We start from the raw sequence: 16,013 nt of genomic DNA on the forward strand, positions 1-16,013 counted from the left end.
CAAAATTCCCTTTGAGTGATTCTATATAAAATGAGCCTTTTAACCTGTAGCTAGATTCCTACAAAAGAAAAGAACTAAAATATAGGATTTTTGTCTTTTTGTTTGTTTTTATTTCTGAATTGGGGTTTTTCTATGTAACCTTGGATATCCTGGAACTCTCTATGAAGACCAGGTTGGCCTAAAACTCAGAGACCTACCTTCTCCTGCCTACAGAGTGCGAAGATAAAAGGTGTATATCGCCATGCCCAGCTTTAAAGATATGAAATTTAATGAGCAGTTAAAAAATAAAAAGGCTATAAAGCACTTATCATTCATAAGTTTTTAATTCAATGCTTAGGAACACATACATACACACACTCACAGAAAGAGAATAGTTTGATTCCTGTTTGTTTCTTCATATTTGTGTATTTGTAAATGGATTATCATTCACCCTGAATATGCTGATTTCCCCACTAAAAGTGTTAACTACCTTCCCTTCCCCATTAATGTCCCAGAAATAGCCTGGTCCCTTTTATTTATTTCCAGGGATTCCAGGGAGTAGACTCTGCTCCACTCCTAGATTCAGGTAGTATCAGACTTGTCCACCTACTCAAGATAACACATGAAAGGAAGTTGAATAGATGATAGAAAGTCTTGTATTCTTCTCCGAGTTGCTGCAGAGAGTCACAGAAGAGACTTGTCACCAATCAAGACATCTTTCTTGGCCTCTGAGGTCCAGCTCCCATCTTCCAAACAGATGCTTTTCCCTAAATATAAAATGGATTAAGACCTCAGTTAAACAAGAACATTTCTTAGTGTTCTTAAAATTGACTTCTACTTAGAAATTGGGAAAATCAAACCACATACTCTTCAAGAATGATGTTAGTGATCAAGAAACTGAACTTTACACTTTAGGACTTCAAGTATTGCTTAACACATGTCTTTCTCTGAAGACACTGAACTGACACACTTTCTCATGGCTTGTTCAGGTCCCTCGCAGCCTGATGTCTGTCTTAAGAGACTTGCTAACTCCTCAGGATCCGTATCCTTGTCTTTTTAGATTTTTTTTTTTATTTAATCATTTTGTATGCACTACTGTACTGGGAATATAGAGGACAATTGCTCCTCTCTCTCTCTCTCTCTCTCTCTCTCTCTCTCTCTCTCTCTCTCTCTCTCTCTCTCTCCCTCCCTCCCTCCCTTCCTCCCTCCCTCCCTCCCTCCCTCCCTCCCTCAGTATGTAGCTGTCCTAGAACTCATTATTTAGATCAGCCTACCTCTCTCGGTGCTGGGATTAAAGGCTTCTGACACTATAACTCAATACTTTTCTTTTAACGAGTGGGTCTTTGGGATCGAATTAAAGTTGTCAAACATGCCAGCAAGTGCCTCTACGCACTGCGACATCTTGCCAGCACCTGACCACTTCTAATTGCTCACTCCTCCAGAAGAATTTGTTTTCATTTCCTGGATATCTCACTGTCTCCAAACTCTTGAGGAAACCCAGGACACCCCAGCTGTCTTCTGGCTACAGGCATTGTCATGTAAGAGGGTAGGTTAAACCCTGAGAAGTGAGAGTGAGCTTTGCAATTTCCTGGGGCCATTCAATATACCTAAGTATTAGAGAGGAAACAGTCAATACTCTAAAGGACCAACTGAAGAAATCCCAGTCAGAGCCTTTTCCCAAATTTTGCTCCATTTTGCTCCAGTGGTTATTCCTCACTTTGGATTTTCTCTTTCCTTCCTTTCTTCCTTCCTCCCTTCCTTTTTTCCTTCTTTCCTTTTCTTCCTCCCTTCTTTCCTTCTTTCCTTTTCTTTCTCCTTCCTTCCTTTCTCCCTTGCCCTCTCTTTTCTCTTCCTCTTCCTCTCCCTCCTCCCTCCTGCCTGCCTTCTTTCTTCCTTCCTTTCTCTTTCTTTCTCTCTTTCTCTCTCTCTTTCTTTCTTTCTCTCTCTCTCTCTCTCTCTCTCTCTCTTTCTTTCTTTCTTTCTTTCTTTCTTTCCTTTTCTTTTAACAAGGTTTCAAATATCCCCAGGAGGATGGCCTTGAACTTCTGATCCCCTCCTGACTCCACCTCTGTAGTGCTGGGATTGTAGATGTATGCTACTGCATGAAGTTTTTCAGTGGGATAAAAGTGGGAAGGGGATAAAATTCATGTCTTCATGCATTCTAAGAAGACATTCTACTATTACTCCCCACCCCTCCCCATCTTACATTTTTAATGTTTCTGTTACCTAAAAAGTCTCTTACAAACATCCCTAAGTACCCAATCTTTCCTATTTTATTTTCTCCTCACAGAACAGGCAGGGTAATCTAAAACTCAAGTGTAGACATGCTAAAACTCAAGTGTATGCTGCTCAGTCTATCCACAGCTACCTGCTGTATTCAGGATGGTGTCTGCATTATATTGTATGGATTACAGTCATGTCCACCTACTTCTGCTCGCCACGGCTGTTTTGGAAGATATCTCAATACATCATAGTGACCCTTCTTTCCTCTCTGAGCACATGGTTTGTGGTTAGCCTGCAATAAGATTCTCCATCTTGTTATGACAATGCAGGCAGGCAGAATTCAAGTATAGGGTCAGCCATGGTCAAGATAATCCTCTCCCTACTTTCCTTTCTAGGTCCCTTGTGTTAGAATCAGCAACTCTTTAACAATTCTATACTAAATTGTTCTTGTCCTAAATAGGAATTGTTCTTGATCAATGAATGATCAGGACCAAGAACTGTGCAAGTCATATGACTGTCTGTAGACACTGTAAAGAGCAGTGGGTAGTGTCTAAGATTTTCTTTCTGTCCTATTTCAGCAGGGTATCAATCTTGGGAATATCTTTAAGAATTGAACTAGACTCAGTGGGTCAAGGCACTTGCCACACAAGTCTGGTGATAGGAGCTCAGTCCCTAAAACCTGAGACCCACGTGGGTTCCATGTACACATTATGCAGCCATAATATAGACACCTTTTAAAGTTGAAATAGGACTGAGAATGTAACTAAATGGTCAAGAACTTGCATTTGTGGGGTCCTAGATTAATGCTCCAGTAGCTCACATATGCACAAATAAAACAGATGAATGCCAACTATAGATTAGACAGGAAGAAATAGTCACATCTGCAGTCACCAGAGTTTAAATCTAGTCTTTTCTAAGTGGCTTCAGCAAATTCGTTAACATTTTCTTTTCTGCTCTGTTACGTATATGAGCTTGACAGTAATTCCTGTATCATAGACTTTTTTTTTCAACAACATATTTTTATTTTATCATTCAATTTAAGGTCAATTACTTTTTCAATTAGATTTTCTCCAAGGTGTCCATAAAAATAAAAATATTTAATAAATGTGCCCCAAAAAGTATGTATGCCTTAGTGTGTGGGGTGCTAAGAAGAGCTAAGGAAGCTATTCAGCTTATTAATGCACTTCCTACTGGCTTGAGAGTTGGAGTCAGCTTAGATGCCTGTTTTCACCTTTCCATGCTTTGTTGCTTGGTCTAAGGGTTTCGTGCCCTGCTGACCCTCTCAGAGAAAGATGTGACTATAGAAAGTGTTAATTTGATGAAGCACCAATAAAAAGAAAATAAAAATAAAATGTAAGTTTTGGTTTCCCTACTTGGGCATTTGCAGTTCCTAGCATAGTCTATGGTGTAGGACAGGAAAGAAGGCTTCAGCATCCTGGCTGTTTTTCTCCCCTGAGAATCCAACCCTGAGAATCCATCCTTTAAGGTCACACTGCAGCTGTGCACTTAGGATGAGTCAGCCTTGCAGCCTGAAGCAGTGCTATTTGGTTCCATCAGTCAAGTTACAGGTGCAACTGAAATTTGGCTTTGCCAAACGTCATACCACTCCTATAGGTCGTTCTTCCTCCCACCCAACACCACACACACCCGAAACTAACAGAGTGAAGAGTTAAGTCTCCATGAAAGCCAAGTGGAGAAGCTAGTAGATAGAAAAGAGGGATTGGCCTGCTTTGATCCTGAAGGGAAATAGCCAAGAGCCTCCTCTTCCTGTACTGTCAGGTCTGACAGGCTTGATCTTCCTTAGTCGAGCTAAGCCACCAATTCTTTGAGAAAAAAACTGGAGCAACTTTATAGAGAAGGTGGGGCAAAGAACAACACACAAGGAAATCCTCAGAGATAACCAAGAATAGGCTGAACCAGATCAGACCACACCCAAACACTCCCAGGAAACCCTGGAGGAACAAGCATTGAGAACTTGGTGTCTCTGTAGGATTAAAGACAGGCAAGCACTTCTTACAGCCCAAATACAGAGAGGCTAAGATGTAGAATCAACCTATCTCCCCCCAAAGATGCTTGTTTTCTTTCTGCCATGCCCATTCCTCAAATGGGAGGCTATGCCCTTGTGGAGCTCATAGAAAGAAGTGGGAGGCATCAAGTTTCTACTCTGCTCCAGTGGCTTTAGTCTCATGCAGCCCCATTCTCTGCCAATGTGATAACATATTGGTGGTCTACCCTCTTGGAAAACTTATGACACATGGAGGGAACACCTACAGTTTTCACTTTGGGTCTTGGATATGTCTGTTACAGAGAGTTGGAAGAGATCAAGGCTCTTTGCTGCAGTGCGACAGAAAGGATGGACTATTTCTTGTGATGTTTTCAAGAGTGCCCTGGCTCCCAATTCCTTAGGGTTTTTGCTTTTGTACCAATACAGAATGTAGGTTCTAGTGATTTAGAGATCTGAAAGGATCTCTCCCCACAGTACCTTGCACAGTTGGAAGAGGACAACACAAAGCCAAGACTGCTCCCTGCCTTAATTACTCCAGGTACAGGGGTACTCTAAGCAAAGGGAACCAGGGAGGGGGGCCCCAGACATGATCTTTCTTGCAGGAATGCTAGCCAAAGGTGTGATCTGGTTAGGAGGGCCCTGCATGCTCCAGTTCCAGCATTGCACAAAGGGAGCTAGGGTGCTTGGGGTCATACTCTGTCTTGCTCCAGAAGTGCTCCTTGGTGGGGCAGTCACAATGACCTCAGGCTCTCCACAATCCATAGAGGTCACTAATCCTCCAAAAGCAAAAGGTCTTGGGGCTGTGCTACCAAATACTGAACTGTAGGTCCCACTCTGGTGGTTCTGCCTGACAACCCTAAGGGCAATTGAACTAGCTTTGCTGGGTGGGGACCCAGCCGGATTGCCGCCCAAACCTGGTTGGCTGATGGTAGGAGTGCGGATAATGGGAGTTGAAGATGTCAGCCCCCCACAAGCTGGCCAGGTGGTCTTGCTAAGGACCAATTGAGCAGGTGGCAACATCTGGGTTGGGGACACACCTGAGTTCTCTGAAAGGAAAGAGGTACAGAAGCTTTTGGCAGGAGCTAGTTGGAGAGAAGTTTGCTTTAGCCCATCTATGGCCCCAGGTGAAGGTTGACAAGTACTTCTTTGGAATGGTAGAAAAGGTGGCTTCGGGCTTGACCCCAAAGATGCTGTGAGTGCTGAAGTCACATTGGAGATGCTTGAGGTCACTGGAGACTGGTTTGTGGATGTGTCCAAAGTTGCCAGAGGGCTGCTCACCCTCCTCGGTTTATCAGTGCCTCTGAGAGGGGATATCTTGATGGCACTAGTAAGAACCTGGCTAAAGAGAGTGACCGTGTGTACAGTGGGAATCGTGGGGTGTTTGGAAGGGAAAATTAAATCAGTGGCTGAGGGAAAGTCCTGGGAAGCTCCAAGTAGGCAAGTGTCGCAAGAAGGGACAGAGCAAGAGTTGCCCATGGTGCTGGTTACTATGTTCAAATCCACACCAGGATCTTTGGATGTGCTGGCTGGAATGGCAGATGTAACCATACAGGGGACTGTGGTGGCTAGGCTGTGGAAAAGATGGGTAGAACCAGAACTCAGTGAAAGAGAAGGCTGCTGGGTAGACACAGGGGCTGTCTTGGACATAGTTTTAAGCGGTTCTATACTGCCAAAGATAGGCTTGAAGGTGGGCCTTAAGATACCTGGAGTTGTGGAGAAAGAAGAGCTTGAAGATGCCTCAGCCATGACAGAAATTCTGGAGTATGAGGCAGTTCTAACCTTAGTATTGTGCACAGACCCCCATATCGGTCTTAATGCCGAGTGAGCAGAAGTCTCCACAGGAAGTACAGATGCAGGAAGATGGAGAACTGGACTACTCACCACCCCAACCAAAGTGCTTTGTGTGGTGGGTGCTGTGGGGATAATGACAGATGAGTGTGGGGACACAGCAGACCTGTGAGCCTGAGGGACTGAAGAAAGCCAGGTGGAATCAGTGACTGGTGTTGTGGGAGAGCTTGGTAATGCCTGGATGGAAGCAATTGAGGGTTTTGAGTCTGAAGAGATGCTTGGAATGTGCTCTAACAGTGAGCACCCATGTGGGGCAGGCATATTCTTTAAGCTTTCCAGCTGAGGGTTCACGCACGTATTAAGAACTGTCTCAGAAGGCCGATTGAGAGACAAGGGAGGCTGAAAACCAGCCCTGATCTCTGGAATGGAGTCTGTGGCTGTCCCAGTTGTAGCTTCTGTGGTTTGGTTGCTTGGCACAGCTTGCCCCTCTGATGTTGGGTCCTCTTCAGTGACAACAGGACCTTGCTGGCAAGGCATAGTCAAAAGGTGCCTAGGACCAGATTGCAGTAGAGGAATCTTTCCATTTATCTGTCCAGAGCTGCTGGGCGTGACTAAGAGGTGAGAATTAGGACTTTTTCCTGTCTTTTTCAATGGCCATTCTGGAGTCTGGACTGATGACCTGGAAAAATGTCTTTTCCAAGATTCTGAGAGATCTCTAGAAGAACTATAGGAGCTGGTAATAGCATTTCTTTTCGTGCTCAGGGGGCCTCTGGTATGTATGCTGGCCAAGAGGGCCACAGAGGAGTAACTGGACCTCTTACATTTAGGATCTGAGCTCTGGGCATGGAGGCTCCTTTTCAGAGACCCAGGCCTGGCCACAAACGAAACAGTGGCCCCACTTTTCAACAGGGGCTTAAAGGCAGACCATAAGGTGGCTGACTTCCTTTGAGTGTCAGAGCTATCAGGGAACAGAGGCTCTTCCCACCTGGCTCCACCCTTCCTGCACTCGAGGAGGGCCCTCAGCACCTGTTCCTTTCCACAGGGGCCTGGTGGCTCCTCTGAAGGTCCCGCGGAGTTCACCACTCTTGAGGCTGGGAACAAGGGCCGTGGTCTCCGCTCAGGAGGCGAGATCTTGACTGTCACCGGACTCCATGTGGCTCGAGGGTGACGAAGGGACCAAATATTACGCTTCAGGTAACTTTCCCACCAGTCTGAAGGAAGAGAGCCCATAATGGGGTTCTGTGGACTCTTCATGGGAAAGCGCCTCCAGGCCTCACTGACGAAAGCGGCAGGGTTGGCGGGATCCCAGTTTGGTGGCCTCCGGGCCGGCCTGTGTCTCCGGACAGGCTGGGCGCGGTGGACATGCTGCACACGGTGAACCTGGTAGAGGGGCCTAGTGGGTTGGCGGGTCGCAGGCTTCTCCCGTGGGTCTGCGCGCCCCTGTGCTGAGGACCGCGGCGAGGACCCTGCTTTGCCCAGGTAGCTGCCCATGCTGAGGAGCGCGGGCGGGCGGTGACTTCTAACCCCTTTTCAACTTCTGATGTTTCGGACCTCGGCGGAGGTGGCCGAATCCAAGCATCCGCTGCTCGAGCGACGGTTGGGCCACGAGCGCCAGAAAAGCGCGAGGGAACAGGAGAGTTGGTGACACGCGGACCTCAGCAACCACGTTAGCCCGCTCTGGGATATGCGATCTGAGCTCAAGGGGGCTCACTGTCCAGCATCCAGGATGCGTATAGGTGCGCGTCCCAGTTCCTCAAACTCTGAGCTGGGAGCGACTCTGGGCGATTTGAATCCCTACAAACGTACTTGGTGAGGGAATGAGTGGGTGTGCTCGAGAGTGCACAGGACAAGAGATCACGATGGAACTGTTTAGGCAGGATATAGGACATTATACCTGTCAGTGGGAAAGGTAGCAGCCGACTGAGGTAACTTCTGTGGGTTCTATCAGGGAGTCCTCGTGGCCAAAGCCAGGAGATAAAGCCTGGATTTGCAACCTTGTTCGACTTGCACCCTGGCAGGGGGAAAGGTCTATTTAAAAGACACTTAGTGCTCCTCTTCCCTATCAAACCTCTATTCACTTGCAGAATTTAGTATGAATTTAGAAGCTGGTAGAGGTAAAACTGATACAGAAAGTTTCACTCTACACCTCTATACTAGCCAATGGACTTAGTATCAAAGAACTCTGCTCACCATGAGCTAGAATGGTACATGACACCCAAAACGAAACAAATGGTTAACCAAGAACTTTCTCAAAACAATATGACAAGCAAGATGGCCATGTCTGAGCATCTACTTAGTGGAAGGACCGAGCTAATTCCCACAAACTCTGATATCTGAGCTCTAAATACACAATATAGCAATAGCATGCCTCCCCTCCCACACACACACACACAATTACACAAAACGTAATTTTTAAAATTTTAAGTAAAGCGGAGAGCCTCTACATGAACATGGGAATGTACACCACACATACACAAAGCTACTAGAAGATATTCAGAAAATATAGAAATTATGGAACACCAATGTATCAATATGTAACAATAGAACATCTACAAATATTAAACAGTTCTAGAAGATTCCCTTAGCCTGTAAATAGGGTAAGAATAAAGAGGGGTGTATCCAACTCTGAAGCGTCCTCAAGAAGTGGTTGCATAGAGGAACCAGGGAAGGAGGTGAGCTAAAAGTTGAGTGAGGGTGACTGAATGAGACCTACGATATTTTTACAATGGATCCTGACAGCATACAATTGTAAGAGATCACCACACATGTAATGAAACAGAGCATGCAAATCCACAGGAATGATCACAGATTGCTTAAGACTGGGGCAGAAGAAAGAATAAAGGAGGAAACAGAAAGGCAACAGCTAAATGGAGTGTGTGTGTGTGTGTGTGTGTGTGTGTGTGTGTGCGCGCGCGTGCGCGCGCACGCGCTTGTTGTTATCTTTTGTTTTGCTTTTGGTTTTTTGAGACAGGGTTTCTTTGTGTAGCCCTGGCTGTCCTGGAACTCACTCTGTGTAGACCAGCCTGGCCTTGAACGCACATAGACCCACATACCTCTGCTCCCCTTTCCTTCCCTGTCTCCTGTTAGGGAGTCTTAGAAGCTGGCTGCATGGCGTTAATAACTTTCAAATTTCTTACACCCAATGATCCAGTTCAGTGTCTTTTTGAACCACACATATGAGACCTGTCAAAAGTTTATTGAATGACATTTTTAGCACAGACTTTTTTTTTAAAAAAAAAACTTTGACGGGTGTTTAATCTTATTGGCTCCAAATGCTGTAAATATGAAACAGTGTTTGAAGGTTCTTAGTGCCTTAATATATATGAACCTCCCTTCCTGGGATCCTGGCTATGGAACAGAAATTTAGCACCTTTGTCTTGGCTATTTGGGAATAGCTACAATATTCCCTCCATAGTGTAAGTACATATGCATTAGGGGTGGTAAGGGCAGCTGCATGTGCATACTTGCATGTAGGTCAAATATAGGAAGATTCATGTATTTGAGGTTCATTACCTACTCTTGTTTTATCTTTTTTCTCCATTCATTCATTCATTCATTCATTCATTCACTTTACACCCCAATTACTCCCAGCCCTTCCCACTTTGTACAGTCCCTTCACATACCCCTTCTTCTCTGAGAAGAGGGAAGTCCCCCTGGGTGCCAACCCATCCTGGCACATCAGGACATTACAGAACTTTAAACAAAGGGATTAAAGTAATGAGAGACACTTTGGGGGTGAGGGGCTAGCAAGGCAGCTTGAGAGCTATGAGCTTCTCTGAATTGCACCTCCTTGTCCTTGTGGGCATTCATAAATATGATTCAGGTGAGTTATGAAGTTATCTTTAAATGGTTGCTAAGGAATTTAAATGAAATTACAAAGTGGTTCCTGGGTGGCAACTATCAGGATTACCATTGATAAGGAACAGCGGACCACAGGAATCCATGACATTAGGTTATTGAGTCTGTGGTTTTATTCGTGAAATTCCTGGAAAGTGTCTGGAGATGGAGGAGCCCCCCCCCCCCCAAGTCATATACATTCAACCTTAAGTCTGGCTTATTCCTATCTAATTTTCTTTTATTTTTGAGACAGTGTCATTATGCAGCCCTAGCTGGCCTCCAGCTTCCTATGGAGACCAGTCTGGCCTCAAGTCAGAGATCCACCTACCTGCCTCTGTCTCTTCATACCTAGAGTTAATGGCATATGCCTGCCACCATGCCTGACTACTTCCACATTTTATTTGAAAATATTTCATATAAAAGTAATTTTGTCTCTGTGTTGGCAACCACAAAGCAAATGTCAGTTGTGCTGGAAAGCATGATTCTATGCTATCAGAGGCTTCAAACGGACTCCAGAATGAGGGTTTCTTTCCACAGCACCCTCACTATTCATTTCCCACATTAAGTAGAAAAGCAAATGGGGCAGGAGCACCAGCAGGTACAGACGGGTCACTCCACATTGTCTTAGAGGCCATCTTCCAGATCTGGCCCCGGGTCACCAGTGTTCTACATCTCTTCCACAAGCAAAACACACGATCTTCCAGGAGGACTATAGGTCTCAGAAACAACCTTTTAAGTCACATTCGAGGGTTTATGGGACCTTTAATGTATAGTTCCTTAAACATTCGTTGTCAAGTACATAAATATGAAAAGTTAACATATAAGGAAGTACATCTGGATGTGAGTTTGAACCTCTGACTTTCAAATTAAGTTTAGAACCCTACCAAGCAGCCCTATAGACCCAGGAATACGTGTATTATGACAAATGCACTGATTTTGGATTCTGGAAAAATAGCTAAAGAGGTGCCTGAAATTCGAAAGGATTTGGTACATTTTGTGTGAAGTTAATTCTGTTTTCAGGAAGTCTGAAAGTCTGTAAGACATTTACAGTAACTGTAAATGTCAACACAAAGTTTGTTATTTTCCTACAGTTTTGTAAATGGTCATGTTTATGAGGAGGAGACAGTGGTTGCCCTCAGTAAACATTTAAAGATCCTCAATATGTGCCTGTCCACTTAGCACCTACAAAGGACGTGTGTGTGTGTGTGTGTGTGTGTGTGTGTGTGTATGTGTGTGTGTGAACAAAAATCAAAGCAACTAGTTGAGAACGATAAAGTTGTTTTGTTTTGTTTTTTTATTTTGAGATACAAATTTAAGAAAAAGCAAGCCATTAATAAGAGGTGTATTAAAAACACACGGAATGTGTTATCTCCTTCTGGGTGAGCTTGGCTGAGTAAATGTTTGGGATCTAGTTTGCTGAACACTAGAAAGGAAAGAAACTACACATACACTGTATGCAAGAGTAATCCAGAAAGCTTCTCAAAGCATCCAACTGTAAAAGAATGTTGCTAAGAGACCAGGAGGAAAAGCCATAAAGTCGGAAGAGTTCAAAGTAGTGATTTTAGTAGAGGTTCCGACTTTCCAATGTCGCCAATTATGGGAACATTGCGCAAAAAGCTTAATAGCAGAGGATGGTTTCGATCCATCGACCTCTGGGTTATGGGCCCAGCACGCTTCCGCTGCGCCACTCTGCTAACATGTTGAAGCTGCTCCTCTTTTATTCTCTAATGGTGCACACTGTTTTTTTTTTTTTTGTTTTTGTTTTGTTTTGTTTTTTTCCTTTGTGGTGAGTTTTTTCCGACTCTCTCCACTACACAGATTGGAGTTTCACAACTAACTTGTTCCCAAGTCTCCTCCGGGTCTGCATGCCTATGTACGGAGCCGCATCGGTTCCTCAATAGTTTCTGCGCAAGTCTCTTAGGTGATCTCTGTACTTTAAAAAGTTTTCGTTTGATTTCACCGGCACAGGGTTTACAAACAAACAACCCAAAGAATCAAAATTCGAATTCCCGGTTCAAATGGGTGCATGGCTAGATTTCGATCGGACTGAGTGTGGGATGGTTTCGACAAAGACAAAGAAATAGAAGATAAACTAACAAAGATAGGTCCTTCGTCTTGCTTAGGCTTCTGTGCAGGGCCAGAGCTCTCAGAAAGGCTGTGGATAACAGTCCCTGCGTGCCTGCCACACGCTTCTAGAACCGCGTGAACCTCGGTCTCCAATGGTGGGAGGCAGGCGGTCTCTATTAAGCTATTATTTTCTTATTTCATTTTATTTTTATTTATTATTTTACTCACTGTTGTTTTTCCACGCTCACAATAAAATCGGCTTCTGCTTCCCAAGTAATGGAAAAGAGGAAGAAAGTCTCCGATTCCGCCCGGCGCGGCCTCTCCACTGCGAGGAACGAGCACCCCCTGGCGGAACCAAACACCCTGGTCTTTTTGTAGCCACTTTGAGGTTCCCCTCGGTAGGCAGTTTCTGCTGGAAGCCTCTGGGCCTTCTTGAGGTTAGAATGGCTGATCTTCCTGTCTGGAAAGATTTCCTCAAGCCAACATTAGATAGCATGTGCTTGACTTTTGACATGTCTGTCAAACGTGGGAAGGAGAGGCCAGAGACAGAGAATCAGACAGGCAAACAGGTAGGCAGTCTGTGTTTCTAGAGTTGTTCTGAACCCAAAGATAGCAAGGTTTGGGTCTCTGACATTTCAAGAGAATTCTTCAAATTTAGTTATTCAAGGTAAATCTTGGGACTGGAAAGAAGGCTGAGAGGTTAATAGCACTAGTTGTTCTTAGTTTAATTTCCAGTAACCACATGGTAGCCTACAAACATTTATAATAGATCTGATGCCCTCTTTAGGTGTGCAGGCATACATGCAGGCAAAATACTTATACCTAACCAAATCTATTTTCAAGTTTTTCTGACTGCACAAAGACATTAAATGTCACATTTAATGTCACAAAGACATTAAACCACAAGTATTTTATCTACATGTATATTTATGAGACAGAGATGCCAAAGCCATCAAGTAATGTTTTCTTTTATATGTTTATGACTTAAGTGTATGAGTGTTACCCTGCATGTATGAATGTGAATCACATGTGTGCATTGAAGAAGTGCTGGTGAAGTTCAGAAGAGGGATTTTGACCTCCTGAAACTGGAGTTACAGGAAGTTGTGAGCCACCACGTGGTTGATAGAATCCAAAAGTTGTTGTAGCCAATGAGCCATCTCCCAGTCCCTCCAGCAAGTAATATTTTCTATTTTTGTTTTTGTTTTGTTTGTTGGTTTCTGAGACAGGGTTCCTCTGTGCAGCCCTGGCTGTCCTGGAACTCACTCTGTGTACCAAGCTGGCCTTGAACTCAGAGGTCTACCTGCCTCTGCCCCCTGACAGGCAGTTCTTGCTGGGACTGAAGGGTTGCACCATCACCACCACCACCGGGTATCTTATTATGATTATATTCCATTTCTTTTATTAACATATCAATCATGAAGGCTGGAGAGAAAGCACCACAGTGACGGCCCTTGCAGCCCTGGCAAACGACCCTGATTGAGTTTCCAGCACTTATATTCTCAGGCTCACAACCACCTTGCAACTCCAGCTTCAGGAGATAATACAACATATTTTGAATTTCAAGGACACTGGAACATGAATAGACACAAAGACATAATTTTAAATTATTTTTCAAATAATTTATTTGAAATAGGATCTCACCATGTGATTTCAGATGGTGTAGTACTCACTATGTACATCAAGCTGGTCTCCAATTCCCAGAGATCCACCTGTCTTTGCCTCTGTAGTGCTGGAATTAAAGGCATGCGCCATCACTGCTCTGCAAAAATAAAACAAAAAAAAAGTTTTAACATGCCAGTTCTGACCATTATAATATTGATTTTATGACATTTACTTTGGAGTTACAAGATGGTTTGAAAGATACGGTCACATATAGAATGGTAATTGAAACAGATGTTCCTCCTAAAGTCAGATGATCATGAAACAGGCTGACCTTCCAAAAACAGAGGACCGGTGGTCATTGTGGATGGGCTGTGATAACTAGGCATTGTTCCCTCAGAGACTCCTAAACTATTTTTAAATTTGCTTTGTTTTAAGATATTCTTATTACTATTTTATGTGTGCGTGTATTTTGCCTGCATGTATGTGTGTGATCATGTGCATGCCTGGTGTCCTCTAAGCTCAGAAGAAGGCATCAGATCTGAAACTGGACTTGCCTATGATTATGAGTCATGGTATGGGCAGCTCCTTGGGAATTGATGTCCATTTATGGCCTCTGTGGGATCACACACACACACACACACACACACACACACACACACACAGAGTCTGCATAGCATGAAGGTAAACATTTTTTTAAAAGATGTATTGATTTTATCTGTATGAGTGTTCTATCTGCATGTACACCTACATGCCAGAAGAGGGCCTCAGATTATAGAACTCAGGACTTCTGGCAGAGCAGCCGGTGCTCTTAACCACTGAATTTCTCTGGGAATCCCACCCACACCACCAGGCAAACACTCTTAAATACAAGATTAAAATAAATTTTAAAAAAGACACCATCAGTGTGTTTCAAAAATACCTACACCATTTTACATTTTTAGTGAGTACCATATTGCGTCTCTGTATTTTTGCCAGCCTAGCATTTATTATTGTATTCTTTCTCTGTAAAGACACTTCATGATCCCCAAACTGGAAATGGTGTTGGGCCTCTTCTGACTTCCCCTTGTATTTCCTAGTCAATGGGTCTTTTGCCTATTTTCTAACTGGATTGTTGTTAACAGTGAGAGTTCTTTGTGTATTCTCAGTGTGAATGTGCTGTCATATAAATGGCTTGCCATTCTTTTTCCAACTCCGTATCCTACCTTTTGATGTATCTAACAGACTCTAGAACGTGTCTTTAATTTTGATGAGCTACAGTTAATCATCTTTCACTTATGGTTCTGCTTTTGATGTTGAGCCTGAGAACTCTTCCCTAAAATTTTATTTTTCATTTAAATTATTGTTACCATACAAAGTAATAGTTTTGTTGTGACATTTTATTTTCTCCTGAATCTATTTAATTTCCTATCTCTATGGAGAGACACCATGACCATGGCAACTTATAAAAGAAAGCATTTAAATGGGGTTGCCTACAGGTTCAGGGGAAATCCATAACCATCAGTTGGGAAGCAAGGCAGCAGCAGACAGAAACGACACTGGAACACACCTAACAGCTTACAGATCCTTATCCTCAACTTGACATATCAAGAGAGATCTGGTGTTGGCTTTTTAAAACCTCAAAATCCAGCAGTTAAGAGCTCTTCCAAAGGTCCTGAGTTCAGTTCCCATCTGTAATGGGGTCTGATGCAGGCCCTCTTCTGGTGTGTCTGAAGACAGCACAGTGTACTCATAACATAAAATAATAAATTTAAAAAAACAAAACCACAAAAACCCACCCCTAGTGGCACACCTCATCCAACAAGGACCGCATTTTCTAGTCGTCCTCAAAATAATTCTACCAAGGAATGAAGCACTGCATAGGGGCTACTCTTACTCAAACCACTACAGTGTGTGTCATAGTTTTTTCTAACTGACCCGTCATTCTATCCCCTACATTTTGCCTTTGAATGGTCCATGAACTATTATTTTCCAGCATTATTTAAGACAGACAGACAAACGAATAAACAAGGGGCTGGAGAGATACCTCATTGGTTAAGAGCACTGTTGCTTTTGCAGAGGACCCAAGCATGGTTCCCTGCACCTACATGGTATGGTGACTTATGACCATCTTTAACATCCAGTTCCAGGGTATCCAACATCCCCTTCTGATCTCTGTAGGCACCATGCACACATGTGGTACACACTTACAAAGTCTCATGCACATAAATTTTAGAACAAAGTTTGTCCTTGACCCTTGATTTGGCTGAGCATATTCATTCTAGAGGTTGTTTTTGGGTTTTTATTTGTTTGTTTTAATTTTCTCCTTAAAATTGTTCATAGAAACTTTATTATCTATAATTTACAATATTCTGACAGGTAGGGGAAATAAACATTTTTAAAAAAAAAAAACAAACAAACCAACCCCCCACAGTCACATTGTTAATTCCAGTTAGCCTAAACTGGAAAGGTTACCATGCACACGGTTTCTAGTAGGCTGAGTGTTTTGTCACAACACAGTGCTTGCTACATGGCC

At 43.5% G+C, this 16,013-nt stretch overlaps 1 protein-coding gene and 1 non-coding gene across 8 annotated transcripts; both read right to left on the minus strand.

Annotated features, from left to right (window-relative positions):
- Nucleotides 1-304: 304 nt before the first annotated feature.
- Pom121l2 (POM121 transmembrane nucleoporin-like 2) lies at nucleotides 305-7,619 on the minus strand. Of its 7 annotated transcripts, none has more exons than XM_039096031.2 (2): nucleotides 7,022-7,619; nucleotides 305-746 (listed from the first exon to the last, which is right to left on the minus strand). In XM_039096031.2, exons 1-2 carry the CDS (start codon nucleotides 7,484-7,486, stop codon nucleotides 687-689), a joined length of 525 nt encoding a protein of 174 aa, XP_038951959.1. In that variant the 5' UTR covers nucleotides 7,487-7,619; the 3' UTR covers nucleotides 305-686. The 7 variants fall into 7 exon arrangements, with proteins under 7 accessions (XP_038951959.1, XP_038951958.1, XP_017456143.1 ...); XM_039096030.2 differs by having other exon boundaries at nucleotides 6,981-7,619; XM_017600654.3 differs by having other exon boundaries at nucleotides 5,911-7,619.
- Nucleotides 7,620-11,454: 3,835 nt separating this feature from the next.
- Trnam-cau7 (transfer RNA methionine (anticodon CAU) 7) lies at nucleotides 11,455-11,526 on the minus strand. Its single transcript has one exon. It is a non-coding gene; the product is annotated as a tRNA-Met (tRNA).
- Nucleotides 11,527-16,013: the final 4,487 nt, after the last annotated feature.

The sequence above is a fragment of the Rattus norvegicus genome, chromosome 17 (assembly GCF_036323735.1).
Source record: "Rattus norvegicus strain BN/NHsdMcwi chromosome 17, GRCr8, whole genome shotgun sequence".
NCBI lineage: Eukaryota > Metazoa > Chordata > Mammalia > Rodentia > Muridae > Rattus > Rattus norvegicus.